We start from the raw sequence: 18,557 nt of genomic DNA, 5'->3' as shown, positions 1-18,557 counted from the left end.
ACCAGAGAAAGACTGAGACAATTAACTAAATATCAAAACAGTTGCAGATTATTTTTTGTTGGTCAACAAATCTGTCATAATCTTCTATATTGTTATAGTATTCATATCAAAACTCAACTTTGGCACTGACATACTGAAAGCATGGAAAATTTTCAGATGGTACCCGGTCTATTTGCAGCTAAGACAAGCTGTGACATCTGCCAGACTATTTCACAGGTACGCACTGAGCAGGCAGACGAATTCCTGGACAAATTTCCATGAAAACATTTGACAGCTGTCATGAGGAGACAGCTGACAGTCACAGCGGGGTCAGCAGCTCAGTTCTTAATGTGTGAGTATAGTTTGGATTGCACATACAAAAGCACACGCACAGATGCTGCACAGTGGCCTGTTTGCACTAAATCTTCAAACATTCACTGCTAACGGCCCTCCACTCAGATGAAATATCCAACTACAGCACAAGCTGCTGAGACATTTACAACATCGGAGTTCTGCAGCAACTTCACAAAGCGGAGGAAAATTACTATTTAAACAAAGTCAGCTTGCTGTTTTACAACTTGTACTTTGCATGGAGCAAGGAATGATGCTAAAACAGCCAAGAACAACTCAAGCTTCACTTAGGCAATCATTAGGCTAGTGCTGACATGACCACCATCGTGGGTGTGTATATTTGTGAGCTGTAAAACCAGGATTATTAACATCCTTGTATTTTTGCCTCTGAGCAGCAGCAGTCAAGTTAAAGTTTATTAAAAGTGGATTATCAAATCAAGGTGTCTCAAGTTTACGATATAAAAGAAAATCAGCACAGTGGGTTCTGAAGCAAAACTGACAGATCATTAAAAATACACAACAAGAACAAAACAAAACAAAACAATGAGAGGGGAATCCAAAAGTCTGCAGAACCAAGCTGCTGTACAGTTTAGTTGTTGGTGGCAAGGTGGGTCAGGCCACACTCAGCCCCGGTCAGCTCTGCAGGAAGGAAACTCCACCTCTGCAGCAGGCAGCTCGCCCGGCCAAGCCCTGGGGTGGTGATGATGTCACAGACGCCCTAACCCGCCTACCTACCAAAGTCCAAACCTGTCACTCAGTTCCCCTCCAGCATTCCAGCTATACATCCCAGGCCTCCACCCACACACACAGCGCATGCAGGCTCCTCACACCAGGAAAACATTAGAGGCCTGTTTTCACCATGAATACACAGACGGTGGATGATTCTCAGCTGCAGCACAGCTTTTTCTGCCGGCCTGAAATTACCACACAAAGACGAAAGCCAATGAAAGAGTCAAGACGATAGGGCTGAGGCTAATGATTTTTCCATTATCAAATACTGTCTTGTTATTATTATTTTAGATAAATTAGTTAATCATTTAGTCAATTAAATGTCATAAAATAGCAAAAGAAAATACCCATCACACTTTCCAAGCTGATGTCATCAAAATGGATTATTTTGTCCAGTACACAAACAAATTCAATTTGCAATGATGATAGAGGAAGGCAGCGAATCATCACATTTGAGAGGCTGGAATAGGAAAAATAAATGATAAATGACTGAAATGACTGAATGATTATCAAGTGTGTTGAGAAACTCCTTGTGGGTCAACTGATTGACAAATACTTTAAGCAATATAGCCACATCTTGTACAAAAAACTTGACAAGTCAGACAAATCTTTTTTCGCAGATTGAACCACAAAGACAGGATCAAATCCATGCGTTCAAGCGTTGGTGTATATGTTTCTTGAATCGCCTCACTCTTCGACATATCAAATGTATGAAATGTATAGTCATACGTGTTCCAGTTTGTAGAGTTTGGTGATTTGAATTCATACATAAAAGTACTCTTTATTATTATTTTATTATTTATATCGAGCAACTGCTCAGGTTTCTTTTCAGGCGACTGCTCTTCAGTTGAGACATGAAGCAATAAATCTTGTCTCTTACAACTGCTGGTTGCCAGCCTCAAGGAAAGCAAGAAGGGGTGATATGTGTAGGCGTGTAATCAACATCATGCTTGCACTATGCACCCACTTCCTCTCCACACAAACAGCCTTACTAACACTAAATATAGATCCTTTTCCATCTCTGTCAGTTATCCTTCTTGTTTGGTTAGAGCCGCCTCTATGACTGTTAACCAATCTTACATCATTAACTCCACAGAGCAAAAAACTACAGATTCAGCACCAACGCAGATAAAACTGAGATTTTCACAAAGAAAAAAAACACAGACCTCAGACGATTAACAAAAAACACCCTGCACCTACACAAATGAGGAGAAATGGTGTGTCTGCCTACTACATTGTCATAATGAGAGGGAATGCTGAGCTAAAACGAATAGTCATCAACATAGTTAGGAGTTAATTACCCTCTGCATATGGCCCAGTGCCCGATGAGAATTCACAGACCTTGACTTGGAAAATCATCAGCCATAGCTATTCTTTAATTAAAGAGAAGTGTAGATTGGATGCCATTAAAATTTTGTTATTCTTGGAAAAATACTGTCAGCATCTGCAGATTTAACATATTCCCCAACCTCCTCATTCTCCGCACCAACACACCGCAGCCTACCACAACATTTTCCTCTGCTGAAAAGCTGATACATACTACAAGAGATTCTGTCATTTGGAATTGTGGGAGACCTCAAATGTAACAAGCGTTTTCACTAATCTTATGTCTGAGTATACGCACATTTTGTGGACTAAACAAAGAGAGCACGGGGTGGAGGAATAGGTGTGAAAATTAACACAACAACACAACAAGTAAGCTTTGTTCATGAAAAACTGAAGACAAGACTCATTGTGTTTGTCACCGCAAGAAACATTATGAACGGTGCAACGTTTTCAATTGCGTCATTGCAGTACAATAGTGGGACTCAGCTCTCACTGGCTTTTTGATGATGTCTGCCTAAGAGGCAATGGGCAACTCTCCCACACCACAAGACCAATGCCAATTGTATCAAATGTTTCATCCAATTTGGCAGGTATCTGAGAAGCACAACTGAATAATAGGTGTCAAGCATCAAGTCTTCGACCTCACGCTAGAAAAAAAAATCTAATAAGATTATAATTTACTGAGAGGAAATACATCTTCAAGGGTCAGGAGAAGCTATGACTCTCTTACATTGAGTGTTCAGCTTAAGCTTCCCAAACTGGCGCTTGCTCTTAGTTCTGCTGACAGAGCAATACAAACTGACTGAGACATTAGCACCAAGAAGCTGGATAGGAGTGGCCACCCCGAAGAGGCCGGGGTGGGGTGGGGTGGGGGATTGCCCTCCGGCTGACAGGTGAAACGTGCCATTTGTAAGACTTGTTCAGTGGGCCAGAGCCAAGTGCAGCAATTTCAATTAAGGACACGAACTCCATGCCAGACAGTGTGGAGCCTGCCAAGCTGCACCCTCAGCTAGGCAGCAGCAGAATGTGACAGATCATGATGATCCATCCCTCATATTATGGAAGCCTATAGGGACTATATTCAAACGATGATGTAAACTTGATAATGACAATCTAATTCCATAATAACATTATAATTTTCCACACGTGTGTTATTGGGTAAAAATGAAAATGAAAATCCAATAATCCTATTTTCAGATCTTAATTAAAATTTGAAAATGAAAATGCAATATAAACAATTTGACCTAATTTTCCATATATGCAAGCAATATTCGGGCCGCACTGAAAATGAAAATGCAATTTTCGAACAACATTTGACATTTCATTTTCAAAGTGTTAACCCGCTCTACGGTGGACAATATTCAAATGCAAAAAGCAAATCAGTGCAATAGACTGGGGGTCTACTGCACTTTCATCTACCAGTCAAGACGCTATTTTGGGGTCAAAATGAAAATGAAATGAAAATGCAATCTGTCAGTCCTCTCGTCACGGCGAGTCTTCAGTCAGGACGTCACTACCTTGTCACCTGTTTGTCTGTCACTGGGACAATGGCTGGTCATGCAAAAACAGATAATATGGTTTGTCGCAAGCTTAGCCGTTTTCTACTAAGTAATAACATTGAAGCTTGTGGGATGATTTTGGGATCAAATTTGAGATGTGCACATAATTGTAAACTACACACATATATCACTCTAAATTTTCTTCTTTTTTGTCCTTTGTACTTGGAACCTTTCAGGGTAAATCTCAGTCTACTGAAATCAGTGTCTGGGTCACACTTTTCGTTATTACCTAAGCATTATACACCAGAGCAGTGGAGCATACATTGATCTATGAAAAGAAAAATTTGACTTGAAGCATCTGTGTATCACTTCCTGTCCACAAACCCGCGCAGGTTTAACCTTTGCAGAACCTCTGGGGCTGGACACTGAGCAGCTGTCGGTAATCAAATAGGCACCATAAGGGTTTAATGTTAAACAGATGGAAGTGAGGACCAATTCCCTTACATCTTTACACTGTCTGTGCTCCTCCATCGTCGCCTTTCTTCCCATGCTTCACGGGATTTCACACAAGTGACACAGGAATTTGTATGAGGAGCATTGTTTTGCGGACTACTTAAGAGTGCTTGAAGTGAGAAATAGTGGAAAAAAATAAGACAAAATGAAAGGTTTGAGGGGGAGGGAGACTGTAGGCTACATGGAGAGGGAGAGCAAGAGAAAAAGAGGGGGAGGGAAAGGCATTAACTTCCTGTGGAAACACCCACTTTTCCCATGAGCTCATACAAACCAGAAAGGTCACTTATTCAATACCTAATACACACGGAGAGAAAGAGAGCACACAATGTGTCCACTGCCTTAAAGGGTCACCTGGGAGCATTCTGCTAAAGCTGGGAAAGCTTTAAGACAGTGCACATTGCTGCAGAGTGTTAGAGTTACCTAAAAATAACCTCAAGTTTTGATTGTCATTTTCAAAAATCATTTATGTAGAGCTTAAAGATCAAACTGCACGCTCCACAACCACAGTGACAACACTTCCATTGAATGTTTACAGTTACAGAATGCAGCCTGGGTGTAGCACTGAATCTTGGCTTGATGCCCAATGAAATGAACCCGTGTGCATCACTCCTACAAACTCCTCTCTTCCTAATGTGCAACAGATCAATAGCCTGTCCCTTTAATCACTGTCCTGTCTTTAAATGCTGACAGACCAGTGAAACCCTAAGGGATGATTCACTTTTTATTACAACTTCCATTTATAATGTTTAATATTTACAAACATTTATACATCCTCAAAATTTAGATATTTTATGGGTTACATTCTTTGTCAACATTGCATGGAAAGCTATTTGACATCTGGTGGGCTGTTTCTTACCAATCAATCAATCAATCAATCAATCAATCAATCAATCAATCAATCAGATCATATGCTAACCTCTGACTGTATATTTCTCTTATCATTTAAAAATTTACTGAGCCTACCTGGGTTCTATTGACCTTGAAAAGTATGTCCATTTTGTGACAGTCTTTGGACTGTTGGCCATCATTTTATTTGGTTATGACAAAATTTTACTCTGTCGTTTCATTTGCTGAAATATGGGGTCGCAGCTGAATCACTCGCAGGACTCCAGCAGGCTGGTAGGATGATCGAACAGGCTGTGAGCAAATAACCAGTTCTGACACTTGTTTAAAGTGAAATCAAATGTGAAAGTAAAATCACAGCCTGAACTCTCCGCTGTAAATGTTGGGACTGCAACTAATATTCATTATATTATTTATTTTACAACCCTGATCTCATTATACTAATGTTATTCATATTATTGTTTTAATATTATCATTGAATGAAAAGTGACTGAAAAAATAATTAATAATCAAAATATTACTGATTAATTTGTTATTAATTTTGTTATTATTAATTATGTCAGTAAAATGATTGCTTGACTGACTAATGATTTCGCCTTTAATGTCACTGTAAATTACATTACAGTATTTACAGTGGCTTAGCATGCATGCAGTTTTTCAATGCAGTTGGGAGATTGTAATGAACATTTCTGATGTATCAACCATTCATTTTCATTTCCATATATTAAATTCATTTGTTCATAACTAGTTGTCTCACTTGAGTTGATTGCCCTATAGGACTCTTTGAAGACGTTTCAATATTCCCTGATCCCTATGGTTACGCTGCAGAGTAACAGATGGTAGTAACTCAAATTTTTCTATTTTCATATATTTATATTTAAGTTAATCAAGCATAATTAAATGCTACTTGGATTTTTTACAACTATGCTGGACATACTTGTATATGACATACAGTATATGCTGAATGGTTCAGGTATAGCACTGAAGGCTGTGGAGTTGGGGACAGCATTCATGCAGAGAATAAAGGCGAGGATAAATGTCCCACCAAGTAGGCCAACTCCTGGTGCAGTCAACCCCCTGCTCTCCTCTAACCTCTCTGGCATTAAGACTTCAATCGCCCTGCTAAATATCAATGTGTGCTGGACTCTGAACACTTTTGAACCTGCTCAAAGGCGCAGAATCAAAGAGGTGCCATTTAAAAGCCCTTTTTCCACCAGACCACTGGGCTCAAAGCCGCCTGTTTGCTCTATAGTGGTCACACTACAAACTATTTCTTTATCTCCATTTCATAAGTACATTTTGTGAATTATAAGTGGAGACCTGCGCAAATACTTCAGAAGCCCACAAACTGATTAAACAGAACAACACAAAGAGGGAGAACTGTATGAACCGCCCTTATTGTTCTAGCTGATCATGTGACATCACTAATGTTCCCCTTCCCTGCATTAAGCCTGCTCTAAGCCCAGCCATTGATGGGTTATCAATGCCGTTTTCTCTACGGCCCTTCCTTGTTTTGCTGGGTGAGACAGGAAATAAAGACTTATTTTGATAAGAGTTATTCTCTAAAAGACGCTGTGATTCCTCCTGACTGCATTTTGCTCTGGTGAGTCTTCATCAATGCCCGCTTTTGTGGAGGTGGGAAAACCTAGACCCATGTGACGCCGTATGAAAATCGAGACAATTTAAGTGGGATGAGTGTATAGAATAAATGAAGCAAAGGGCTGACAGTGAGCACTGTAGCTGTGAAGATCATGAAGATTCTAATATAAACCAGATACAGAAGAAGACAAATAGCAAAACCTGCAGCTTCTCAAGTTGACCCAGAAATCTCATTGTCTTGCAAAGATTTAAAACATAAAGCATATTGTGATATATTGCTGTGACCCATCATCGTCAGGTGGCATAGTCTTTGCATATGTTTTTGTTTCATTCTAGGCTCTATTCAGTTCTTCTTCCTCTGCTTGTCTTTGTGCAGAAGTAGGACTGCACACGCTCACATCAACAAAGCATTACTGTGACGGCGGCTCAGTGAGAGGACACCAGCTGCTGCAGTGGCTGTGTGGACAGAGAAACTACTGTGACTTTCAAAAACCCCTACAAAGTCACTCAGCGGAGTGTGGCTCACAGTCTATAGTCTGTGGTTTTCAGGAAAACCGTATGACTGACCAAATAATGGGATGCTGATCAGTGCTGGAGAATGAGAGGATCCAAAGGGTTGGTTTGAAAATTAAGATTAGAGTACAGATAAAAGATTAGAGAAGATTATTTATAACTGAGAAAAAAAAAAAAAAAAAGCCCATAATTGATGTATTACCTCATAAGTAATTTTCCACTGCTACTTACTTTAAAATGATCATTTTTTTTCCTCTAAAAAGATTTAACTGAACACCTGCAGCGACGTATTCATCTTCTCCACAATCTCCTATCTTAACTCTGGCACAACTGCTGAGTGTGTGTTTCTGCACCAGTGTACTCTGCTGCAGACTATAATTCTTAGCACAGGGTGATATGTCAAAGGAAATGGGGCCACTCACTGGCATCATGTCAGACACACAGCAGCATTACTGTTGTGTGCTTTTAGGCCAGCAGTCCTACAATACAGGCAGCAGAAATGCTATTACTTTAGTAGGCAGCTCCTCATAAATAAGACCTAATGGGAAGATCTTCTCCTCTCTCACTGATGGTCCTCCCTGCCTGTCGACATGAAGTCCTCTCACAGGGGTATAGAAAATGATCACAATCAACAACAGTCTGTGTCACAGTTACAGGGATTTCTCATAAGAATGAAAACAGAGATGGGGAGACAAATTATGAGGAAAAACATGAATAAATGAGTCATATTTGAATGTGAATCATCCTTTGAAGTCACCGGGTCTCAACCCAATGAACTGACATGTTAAAACTCTCCAGTCGTCAAAACACCAAATAAATATCTTTTCGGGGAGTGATGTTAACTTGTATTATCTGTGCAAACGTGGAGTGATGTTTGACCTAACACCTCACTGGTAGAGTGTGACAGTTAAAATCAAACACATCTAGACAGCTTATCAGCAAGGTAAATGCCTTTTGTGTGTGGGAGGGTCTCAGCTCTGCATGCTTCAACTAGCATCTAGAGAGGCCTGGCAGTAAGAGGACAATGTTTTGGTTAGACATACCAAACACACTTTTTAGGCAGCTGTTGACACTGGTGTGTGCCAGTTTAAAATTCTACATCGGGCTTGCCGACAGCAACTGCTGCTGAGAGTCACATGCAGTTGTTGTGTGTGTTAGATCAGTATAACAGTCGCACAATAACCGTGCCACTGACTCAACCACACTCAGATATTCCTAAGTGTATCCACACATGTACCTGATGCTTACTGAACAGCCTCTCTGATTACGATCTGTTATCACATCAGTGGGAGAGAGACTCAGAAGCTCATTTGTTGAGGGCACAAGTCACACTTGTCCATTGTCATCAGCGCATTTGGACAGTGAGTCGTGCTGTACTGTCACCTGTTGAGGGGTTGTCTCATTCCATGCCTCACCTCCCCCATGATGGACAGCAGGTGCCCCACAGGCCTCTGGACACTGTTTGCATGAGACGTGCCAAATGTCCACCAGCTGCCTGGCAGGCAGTTCAGAGCTCAGCATCAGCCACAAGCACAGACACATAAAAAGAACCATTAATTGTGTTCTATCAAATCATTTGCATGAAAAATGTCTCCTGTAAATGTGCCACACGACAGTACTACTTTCAATAACAGTGTACGCAACGTTCAAAAAGACAACCAACTGTACATTATGTATAATCAGCTTTAGCAGCAATAGTATGCTGATTAAATTTAGACTTTCTAATAAAAAGATGTACATATATTTGGAATGTTAAATATTAGGTGGTGGGAATGTGTTGCTAGAACAAGCGGCATGTCAGTTTCCCATAGTCAGAGTTGTTGTTATATGACTCTGAGATGTGAGACCTGATACTGTGGCCAGTTATCCTGAAACAGACAGATGTGTGAACACAGAACAATAGCCAAAAACAACGCAGAGGAACCCGCTGCCCTCTCTGTCTGTCTGACTATCTGACGGGCAGTGACCGGAAAACAAGTGGGGATATCGCAGGTGAATATAGGAGAGAGTGTCTTTTTTTTTTTAACCTTTCAGACGGAAATTGTACCATACGCATAAACAATTGCTGTATGCCTCATAGTACTACTGATAAAATGTAAACTCAAAATACAATTTGCAAGTCATATGCATACACTGGCTTTTACAGTTATTCAATATCATATATAAAATTGAAAAGCAGCATGTGAAAATCTGTTGAGGTCAGATTATGAAATAAGGCTGTTTCCACAGAAATAAAATAGAAATACAATCACACGGGGAAAAAATCATTACATAGATGCTTCTTGTCATCACTCTGACAGAGATATGTTACCTCAGTCCTATACAACTCACCACTGAACAGTTCAGTGGGACTACAGCAGTTGCTACTTTATATGCTCAATTAAGTAGAAATGCTCAACAAGCATTAAAAGACAGATTGTCAGAGTACCATCCTTGCTGGTGGTGAATTGCTGCGCGTATAGCGTGCATCCACAAAGCTACCTGCAGGGCCTCTTCCCTTAGGTCTCCCAGTGTTTTCTATGCAAACAACATGAATGTATGCAGAGGAAACTTAGCGTTGAGGTCAAATTTGAGACGGTACAAGGTGACAGAGCGGAAAACTTCTCCTATCAAACAGCTGAACAACAAACATTACATTACATCGGATCCCACCTAGTCATCAAAACATAACACTATTAGAGTTTTGATACAGATACCTGAAGACTTCTCCCATACATTACTCTAAGAAATATGAACAATTTTGTTTCATTTATTAATAAAAGAAGCTAAAGCTGTCAAGTATGAAATGTCATATAAACACAAGCAGCTTTACAAGAACATTAAACCGTTAGACAAATAAGATTATACTGCAAATATGACCAGAAATTCAATGTCAGCTTTTAGTACTTGACAGTTCTTCAAAATTGCAAAGACACACATTGCTATTTATTCTGTTAATTTCTGCAGGATTAAGAACCGCTTATACACAAATAAATGATTTCTGTACACAGGAAATCATTTATTCAACCAACCCATGGCTAATATTCTGTCTGTTCTAACTTTGTCCTCTACTGCAGATGTTTAATCAGATTTTTCAATCTGCATATTATATTAAAATAATTGTGTGGTTTATATATTTTTCAGTCTTTGAAAATATAAAAACTCTTGTTTGTTTGTTTCTTACTTACAGTATCCATTAGTATTATTCTTCAGAGAGAGAAGATAGAGAGTGAGAATTAGCAGTGGATTCAATTATCATCTGATCTCAGATCTGTAACGTCTGGTGGGCAACATTCGGGATGACACGTTCGCCTCCAGCTACCAACTTTGCTTTCCACAGCAGAGAAGATGCAAACCGTTTTACAGAGCATCTGATCACTGACACCATTAATTTTCGATCTTATCGCCTTAAAATATACAGTAGATTCTTTTGAAGCTTTACAAAAGAGAATAGTTCACGAGAGCCTCTATGCAACGGTTCTCATGCAGAGCCTGTCCTACTGTTACATTCAAGGCTAGATATGAGGCAGGGTGTGAGTGAATGAGGTGGATAATCTGATCTGATAATCAGTGGTATTTTTCTTGACTTGAAGGGGGCATCATATGCTCACCCCTGCCAGATAATAAACACGGTACAGCCCAGCATCGGGGTTGAAGCTCTTCTTTCGCTGAAGAAGGAAACAATCGTGTAAACAGTAATGTAACGTAACTCTTCAAAAAACCATGTTACAAGTGATGACGGGATTAGAATCATTTCGGAAAAGCAAAACTCAATAATTAACACACATGACAAAAAAACACAGAAGTATGCAGAATGAAGAAGTACACTTACAAAAGGAAGGTGGGCGATGTGTGTCAAAGTAATTGTGTAACGTTAAATCTATTCCTATTAGTTCTTCTAATTGACAGTGGATCCTCTTTAGTATTGGACTGACTACAAAACACAGGTAAAACATCTAAAATCATAATGGAGTCAATCACAAAAATTTACAATAATCCAGTTGTGCCTCATGTTGTCATGGTATCATGTCTCTTGAGCTTTCCCAGATGGGCGGGAGTGTCTTTGCAGATCCCGAACTCCCTTTTGCATGAACATTCCTACGGTGTGCTGCATGGGATTTTTCCAGATTTAAGTGATCTACCTCAGCAACGGGAGTGTATTTATTTGTGTATTTGAACAAAACTAAAAAGACACAGCCTCACGAGTGGCCCTTGGTGTCTGTTATGGCCCACACTACCAAATTGTTGGATGGCACAAACAATGTGGTGATTACACATCTAACTATAGCATCTAACTTGTGGTACTAGAGGAAAGGCCATGCGGTTATTATAATCAAAGGGGATTATTTCCTTAGAAGTATGAACATGCTCAGCAAATTTCTCACAAGGCTGCCTGTTATATTATAAGATGTATAAGATTATAATTATAATAGTATATAAGAAGTTGGCCTTTTTGCCTGAGGGTGGCACAAGAGGAAAAAAATGAAATAGTTCATCTTCAGGGAGGTAAGAATGAGCTCTGGTGCCATAATATACTAACTTTCACACACAGAAGCCTGATCATACAACTCGACAACAAAGGAAAAATCATCTTGTATAGAGATATGTATGCTCTGGACACAACACACTCTGTGCTACACACACACAACCACAAAGCCTGCTAAATATTACCTGTCTGGTAACACAAAACTGTATTTACAAATATACTTATGATAGGCTGTATCTGGTTAGAGTTTGATGTTCACAGAAGTCCGACAAGTAAAGACAAATAATTAAGTATGTACGTTTGCATGGTGACATGCAGGATGCACATGGAAGAGCTACAGCAGAGAATACAAAACGCCCAGTTAAGGTGATTTAGTTCTGAAAGGTGCTCTTTAAATGTTTTCTTTTCGCAGCAGAGTTAACACAGGGACGCAGGATGAACTTGCATTCGTGGTCGATTTTAACGGGTCAGTGCATGTTATTCGACCCTGCTCATGACACGGTGTTTTTGGTATAAAAAGAAGATCATATGTTTGTTTCATTGCCATAATGTAAATATTAAATTATTTTAGAATTATCAAACAATTTCTACAACTCTTCTAAACAAGAGAGTTCCAGCCCTCTTAAATATATATTCTGCTCTTCTAAGTCTATACTTAGCATAAGCTGGTACATTCATTTTTAATAAGGAGACAGAAGAGATTAATCCTACAAAATTATAGCCCTAACACAGGTGGAACGTGGCATTAATATATAGCGTTTGTATTGGAAAGTGTGTATATGGACTGGGACCGGTGAAGCAGCACAAGAGTCAAATGAGGGTAAAAGGTGGTGGCACAGTAAAACTGACTTTGTGGAGCTGTGCTCAGTGCATGTAAGCTATTGTTTTAAATATAATTGTTATAATATTCCATTATACTGTATATGCTATTATATGTTATTGGAAGTTATTATTGGAGCACACTAACATGAAACATATTAAGTGTAGAACTGGCACCTAACAGTAAGTTCACTGGATGGATGATTCAGAATCAAAGTAACTGTAAAACCATTCACAAAAACAAGAGGTCTGCAGGAATTGTTTGCAATTACATTTTTCGTGTGATAGTCACTGCACGCAATTTGAAGAGGCACCCTTTTTTCTAGGTGACACAGTGCTGAAAGGTTTTGTCCTTTATATGTGTTGTTCATGTATTAATATCTGCCTTTTTTTAACTTTATGGTTATAAGTCCTGTTGTGAAAACCAATGAATTGCTTATTTGCTCTTATTGTGGTTACGCTCTGTGAGAAATCAACAGGTGACCCTCCTGCAGAGCTAAATAAACAATGTACTCTCATCACCTGCCCCCACAGGCACACACACACACACACATACACACACACACACACACACACACACACACACACACACACACACACACACACACACACACACACAAACACACACAAACACACACACACACACACACAACACACACACACACACACACACACACACACACACTCATACAAGCACGCACCTGCCACAGCTGAAAACCCTACACTAAGAAAGAGCTTACTGTCATGGTTCAGTCTTCCGTTACAAAGAAAAGATACGAACTCCCTTAAAGGAGATGAAGAAAACGCTGGTCAGAAAATAAATGGAATTGTTTGCACTCAGCGGTGTGGCATGTGACATATCACTGAGCCAGACAGAAAGCTACAAAAAAACAGCCTGCATCCAAAAATGGGCTGAGAGCATGCCATGCTTAGTGTTACATTTAACAATGCCTCTCAACTTAGTCTCAAACACATATGCGCAAAAGTGTCGCTGCAAACACTTTGCCTAACCACCTGTGGCTGTTTCTGAGAAACGCAGATGAAACGGCACCCACCGCAATGAGCTCCAACACTACTATCATTACTATACCTTGCCTCTACATGCCCAAGGTGGGCTGCCCTTATAATCCATGTTGACTCTATTGAATTTCTTCTTATGGCAACATTCTTCCTAAATGACCTCATATCTAAGTAATTACAGCCATGTTAGAAAAAATGTGAAAAGGGAGTAAGAGTATAAGAAAGACAGAGAGAGGTCACTCGTGCACTCTAGCTGTAAATCTAGCTGAGGTCTAGAAAAATCCTCAACTAATCTGTCTGGACTCGATCAGTCAGGATGTGCTGCTCTCGTGCATGAACCTCCACTGCCGAGGGCTGCCACCACCCTAATATTAGCAAGCATGTGAGCAAGCAACACCACGCTTTTCAGCCGGCGATCCGACAACACAACATCTCATAATAGAGCCGTCTCATTCCAGCAGCTTCTTTGGTTACTCAGAGTAAATCAGGCATTTTTTTTGATATGTCATTATTTCTGGGATAAAAACAAACCTACAGACACACGCACACCACCCCACATGCAGTCTTCACATGGCCAATGTGAGTCATGTTTTCCCTCACTTGGGACGCTTCCTCCCTCACAGACGTCACATTAAACAACACTCTGTGCTCCACAACTTTTGTCAGATGACTCAATGTTATGTCATCCCAATGCTATTTCAGCTTGAGTCAACTGCTTGGCATTAGGGCAGCCAGCAGCTCCAAGGGACCTGCCACTCTGTTATTACTAGAGGTATCATCTTCTATCCTCTGACTCCCAGAAATCCCTGCTTCAGCACAGTAGTCTGTTTTTGGTCTTAGACTCCGCTCAGCACCCTCGATATCAAACCTCAGTACATTTGAAAAATGAATGAAATGTATTCCTCAGAATCAAGAACCGAAAGGTGCTTTCGAATTTGGCATGAGATGATTCATAGAGTCTACTTACTTAAGTCACATATTTCCTGATAAATCATCTAAATTTTTTTAGTCTTACGGCAGCTTTAAGAGTTTGGTATACTTTGCTGAATTTAAAAAAGATTTTTGTGTAGTACAAAACAACATTGAAAATAATGGGATGACACAACATTGAAACATGCTTCTTAAAATGGTTAACACGTCGTGGTCACCCACATCCACCCCTAATATACACGCACACACATTCCTTCACAGAAAATCTAGAAGTAGACTACCTCAAATAGCCTATTTTAACTGGCCTATTTATAATACTAACTACTTACCTACTTGATGACAGGATCTCAAATGATGATAAAATGTCTCACCAGCAGCTTAGCACAGGACCTTAAATCGTTTTTATGGTCGTGAAGTTGATGGAAACTATATCCATAAGAAAAAGACGTAAATACTGTTTGTGGAAAAATTAGGTAGTGAAAATGTTAACCAGCAAATCAACCAAGAGTTTCAAAAAAAGGTTTTTGGGTTATGAAGATAGTTTTGACACTTGCGGTAATACTGTTTTATTTAGATGAGTACTTAAAGGAGGCCTGTACTGTAATAACCATCTCTAATAATAATAAGTAATACTGATATTCTTGGAGAAAGTTACATCATGTACTTAAAATTTTTGGCAAAACACATAACACTGAATCTAATTAATACTCTGTCAAGATAACCACACACACACACACACACACACACACACACACACACACACAGTTCCAGTGATTCAGGAAGCAGGTCATGTTTTTCCATACAAAACTAGGAGGTCCTAAGAGCAGCAGTAGAGGGACTTCCTTTGCCGAAGGGCCAAATTCCACATGGCCCATGACCATTAACCCACCCAGGCTGACTCAGACCCCCCCTGAACCCCAGCCCCACCCCCAATCCTCACAACACTCAACATAGTTCTAGGGAAAACCTGGACTTCACAACCAGCTGTTAGGTCTTTTCCCCTGGCAGACGACTTCTAAAAATTTCTGAAGAGGACGCAGGTTCTCCTCCTGCAGTAAACATCTCGGTCTCTCCCACTGTCACAGCACCAGATATGCCAGTCGGCAGTGAGACAAGCCTGAGAGGAAATGAACTGTGGGTCACACTGAATGCAAAATACGTGCAAAGTGGGTTTTCAAGCAAAGTCCCAAAACCACACTGAAGAAAATGGCAGCATATACTGACACTCTTTACTGTTTACTTCCCAAATTAAATTCATGGCAACAGCAGGATGCGGACAGCTTGATAATATCTTCTGAGAGACTGGAGCAGGCAGCGTTGAACTCACTCACCTAGCAGAAATAATACGCTTTCGGTAATTCAAGAATGAGATTTTGATTGATATGGCTGTCTGTTATTCTGGCAGGAGACAGACTCCTTGGTGGAGGCTGCGTCTTTATTGCTAAATCTCTGTTAGCCGGTAAATCTACCTTAATGTGATGATAAAAACAATCTTTGCAATATCTATCAAGTGTTCCCTGAAAAGCGGATGTCAAGTATCATCTTCTTTCTACAAACATCGACATTTTCTTACATAATTCTGGTATTATCAGCAACAGCATGTTGTGATTTTACATTAAATGAGAAGCTTCACAATTACAGCATTGGTGTTTCCACAGTGCTGTTACCATTAGCACATTAAATCAAGTGAAATTGTGTCTTATTTTGTGCGTGCGTGTGTGTGTGTGTGTGTGTGTGTGTGTGTCTGTTTCATGTTCAGCTGTAAATGCTCCCCTACTTCAGGTCAGTAGGGTCAGTAGGGTCAGTAGGCTATGGCAAAAATCTGTGCCACAGTTATCTGATCCCTTTTTAGTTAGTATGCAGTTAATGAGCTTTTTGAACCCTCATTAGACAGAACTCCCCCCCAACACACACACTAACTCACACTCGCTTTTCACCCCCACTCTGAAACGTGTGCCAGCCCACTATTGTCTGACAGTGTGGAGACATGCAGCTGCCTGCAGTCTGGTCTCCTGGAAGCCAGAGCCAGCATCAGTAACACACTGACATGGGGGGGAAACACACAAGGCAAAGGCCAAAGTTTGTCATCCCTTTCATACAAAGTGTGTGTGTGTGTGTGTGTGTGTGTGTGTGGGCTTTTCGGAAAGGAGCTCCTCTCCTTAAGTGACTATTACGAAAGCCTGGAAGGTCAAAGCAAGGCAGCCTGTGTCTGCAGTGTGCTGGAATGCAACCAGGGATAGAGGGAGGTAAACTGTTTACATGCCATTCATATGTGACACAGATGAGTTTTCAAGTAGGCTGCTAAAAAAAACCCATGAATTATCTCTCAAGGGGGTGGAAGTAAACTTGTATTTCTAAGGATATGCATATTAGTGTGCTGCCTGCCTCCATTTGCTGGCGGGGCTTTGAATTGGGTTAACCAGCAGCTTGCCTCAGTGAAAGTCTACACCTGAGCACAAAAGTTAATCATCTTTCAATGGACATTTTGTGCTGCTGCTGCTTATTTTACAGTCACTCAACCCTTAACGGATTTTCTCAGTCTAGTTCACATATTTCTAATGAGATTTGCACCACTTTGGTGGCTGAATGTACCCCCCCACCCCCCACCCCCCCTCTCAGAGAGTATCAGTGCTACAATGACATTCTTACAGGGACTAATGTGATTTTTGTGCAGTTTTCCCTGCACTGTTCTCTCCTTTTCTATGGCTTTATACACTTATCTACTTTAAGTCTTAAGTTTTCTGGTTTGGTCTGCTCTTGCAAAATAAATCTCAGAGTGGCAACAACATTTAACATTTACTCCAAATCTGCTACTTTCCTCCACATACCAAGTTAATAAAATAGGACAACTCGGGAGCTCCACTTTCCTTTCTCTTTTGACTAGCGGCTACAAACTGCAAAGTGGAAGTGGATCCGTCGGAAATCATCGGGTTAAAGTGACAGCCCTTGTTCCCCGTTGAATTCACAAAATAATCCTTCCCACCTCATCCTAACATCTTCTAACAACCCCTCGGTAAATAGTTGTAGGCCTCGGCAAAGTAGTGTAGAAGAAAACAGACCCCGGTATCCGCTTACGGGGTTCCCGAGTCTGGCCTCCCCCTCTCTTTCGCCGTGTTTTTGGATAAAGCAGGGAAATCAAAGCAGCGGCCGGGAAGGCTGAACGCTACTGACCTGAATAAACTGGATAGTCAGGGCTGATTTCCCGACACCACCGCCGCCGACCACAACCAGCCGATACTTCTCCTGCACCGAGCCGTCCTTCCAGCCAGCCATCGAGGACACTTCGCTGCGCTCGCCGCCGCCGCCGCCGAAACACCAGTGAGCAGCAAACACCCACTTTTCTCCTGTAAAACTGACGAGGCCCTGCAGTGGAGACACCGGGGCGCAGAAAAAGAGCCCGGAGAGGTGTCAAAAATGACTCGTCGGTGTAGTCCGTTTTGTGCACGGATAGATAGACGGGGATACCGGAGCTACGGGCGCTTGTCCATACGCCTGACCGTGTTTCAGCCTCCTCGACAACACTGCGATGTTCAAGATGTGGAGCCGATAGTAGGAGTAATCAGCCAGGCCAGTACTAAAGTCTGGCGCTAGGGGCTCTTCTACAGGCTGTGTGTGTGTGTGACTGCCTCAACACCCCCCTCTATACATACATAGCCTACTCACACACACATACACACACACACACACACACACACACACACACACACACACACACACACACACACACACACACACACACACAGCCCAAACCCATCCTGCAGCCCTGTCCTGAGACTAATATCAGACACCCCTGCAGTCACATTCCTGTCCTCAAACACAGTCTGCATATACAGAAGCAATGCCTACTTACTGTAATTACAACCAGTAATGTGGTGATAATAAATGTGTCCCTGCAGCTATTATCATAATGCGAACCTCCAGCATTGTTAAGCAGTTGTGTCTTCTTTAAATATTAGTCTCTTTTCACAAAT

The 18,557-nt window shown here is 40.9% G+C and overlaps 1 protein-coding gene across 1 annotated transcript in view; it reads right to left on the bottom strand.

The window, feature by feature from the left end:
• Positions 1-18,229, bottom strand: part of rras2 (RAS related 2) — a 28,077-nt gene extending 9,848 nt beyond the window's left edge. Inside the window, exon 1 of the mRNA XM_056379891.1 lies at positions 17,758-18,229. Within this exon, the coding sequence (XP_056235866.1) occupies positions 17,758-17,859 (102 nt within the window). The 5' untranslated portion in view covers positions 17,860-18,229. The remainder of the gene's footprint in view (positions 1-17,757) is intronic.
• Between the last annotated feature and the right edge of the window lie 328 nt (positions 18,230-18,557).

Source organism: Seriola aureovittata, chromosome 1, assembly GCF_021018895.1.
Source record: "Seriola aureovittata isolate HTS-2021-v1 ecotype China chromosome 1, ASM2101889v1, whole genome shotgun sequence".
Classification (NCBI taxonomy): Eukaryota; Metazoa; Chordata; class Actinopteri; order Carangiformes; family Carangidae; genus Seriola; species Seriola aureovittata.
The sequence above is the reverse complement of the archived record's forward strand: the minus strand, read 5'-3'. Positions and strand labels throughout refer to the sequence as shown.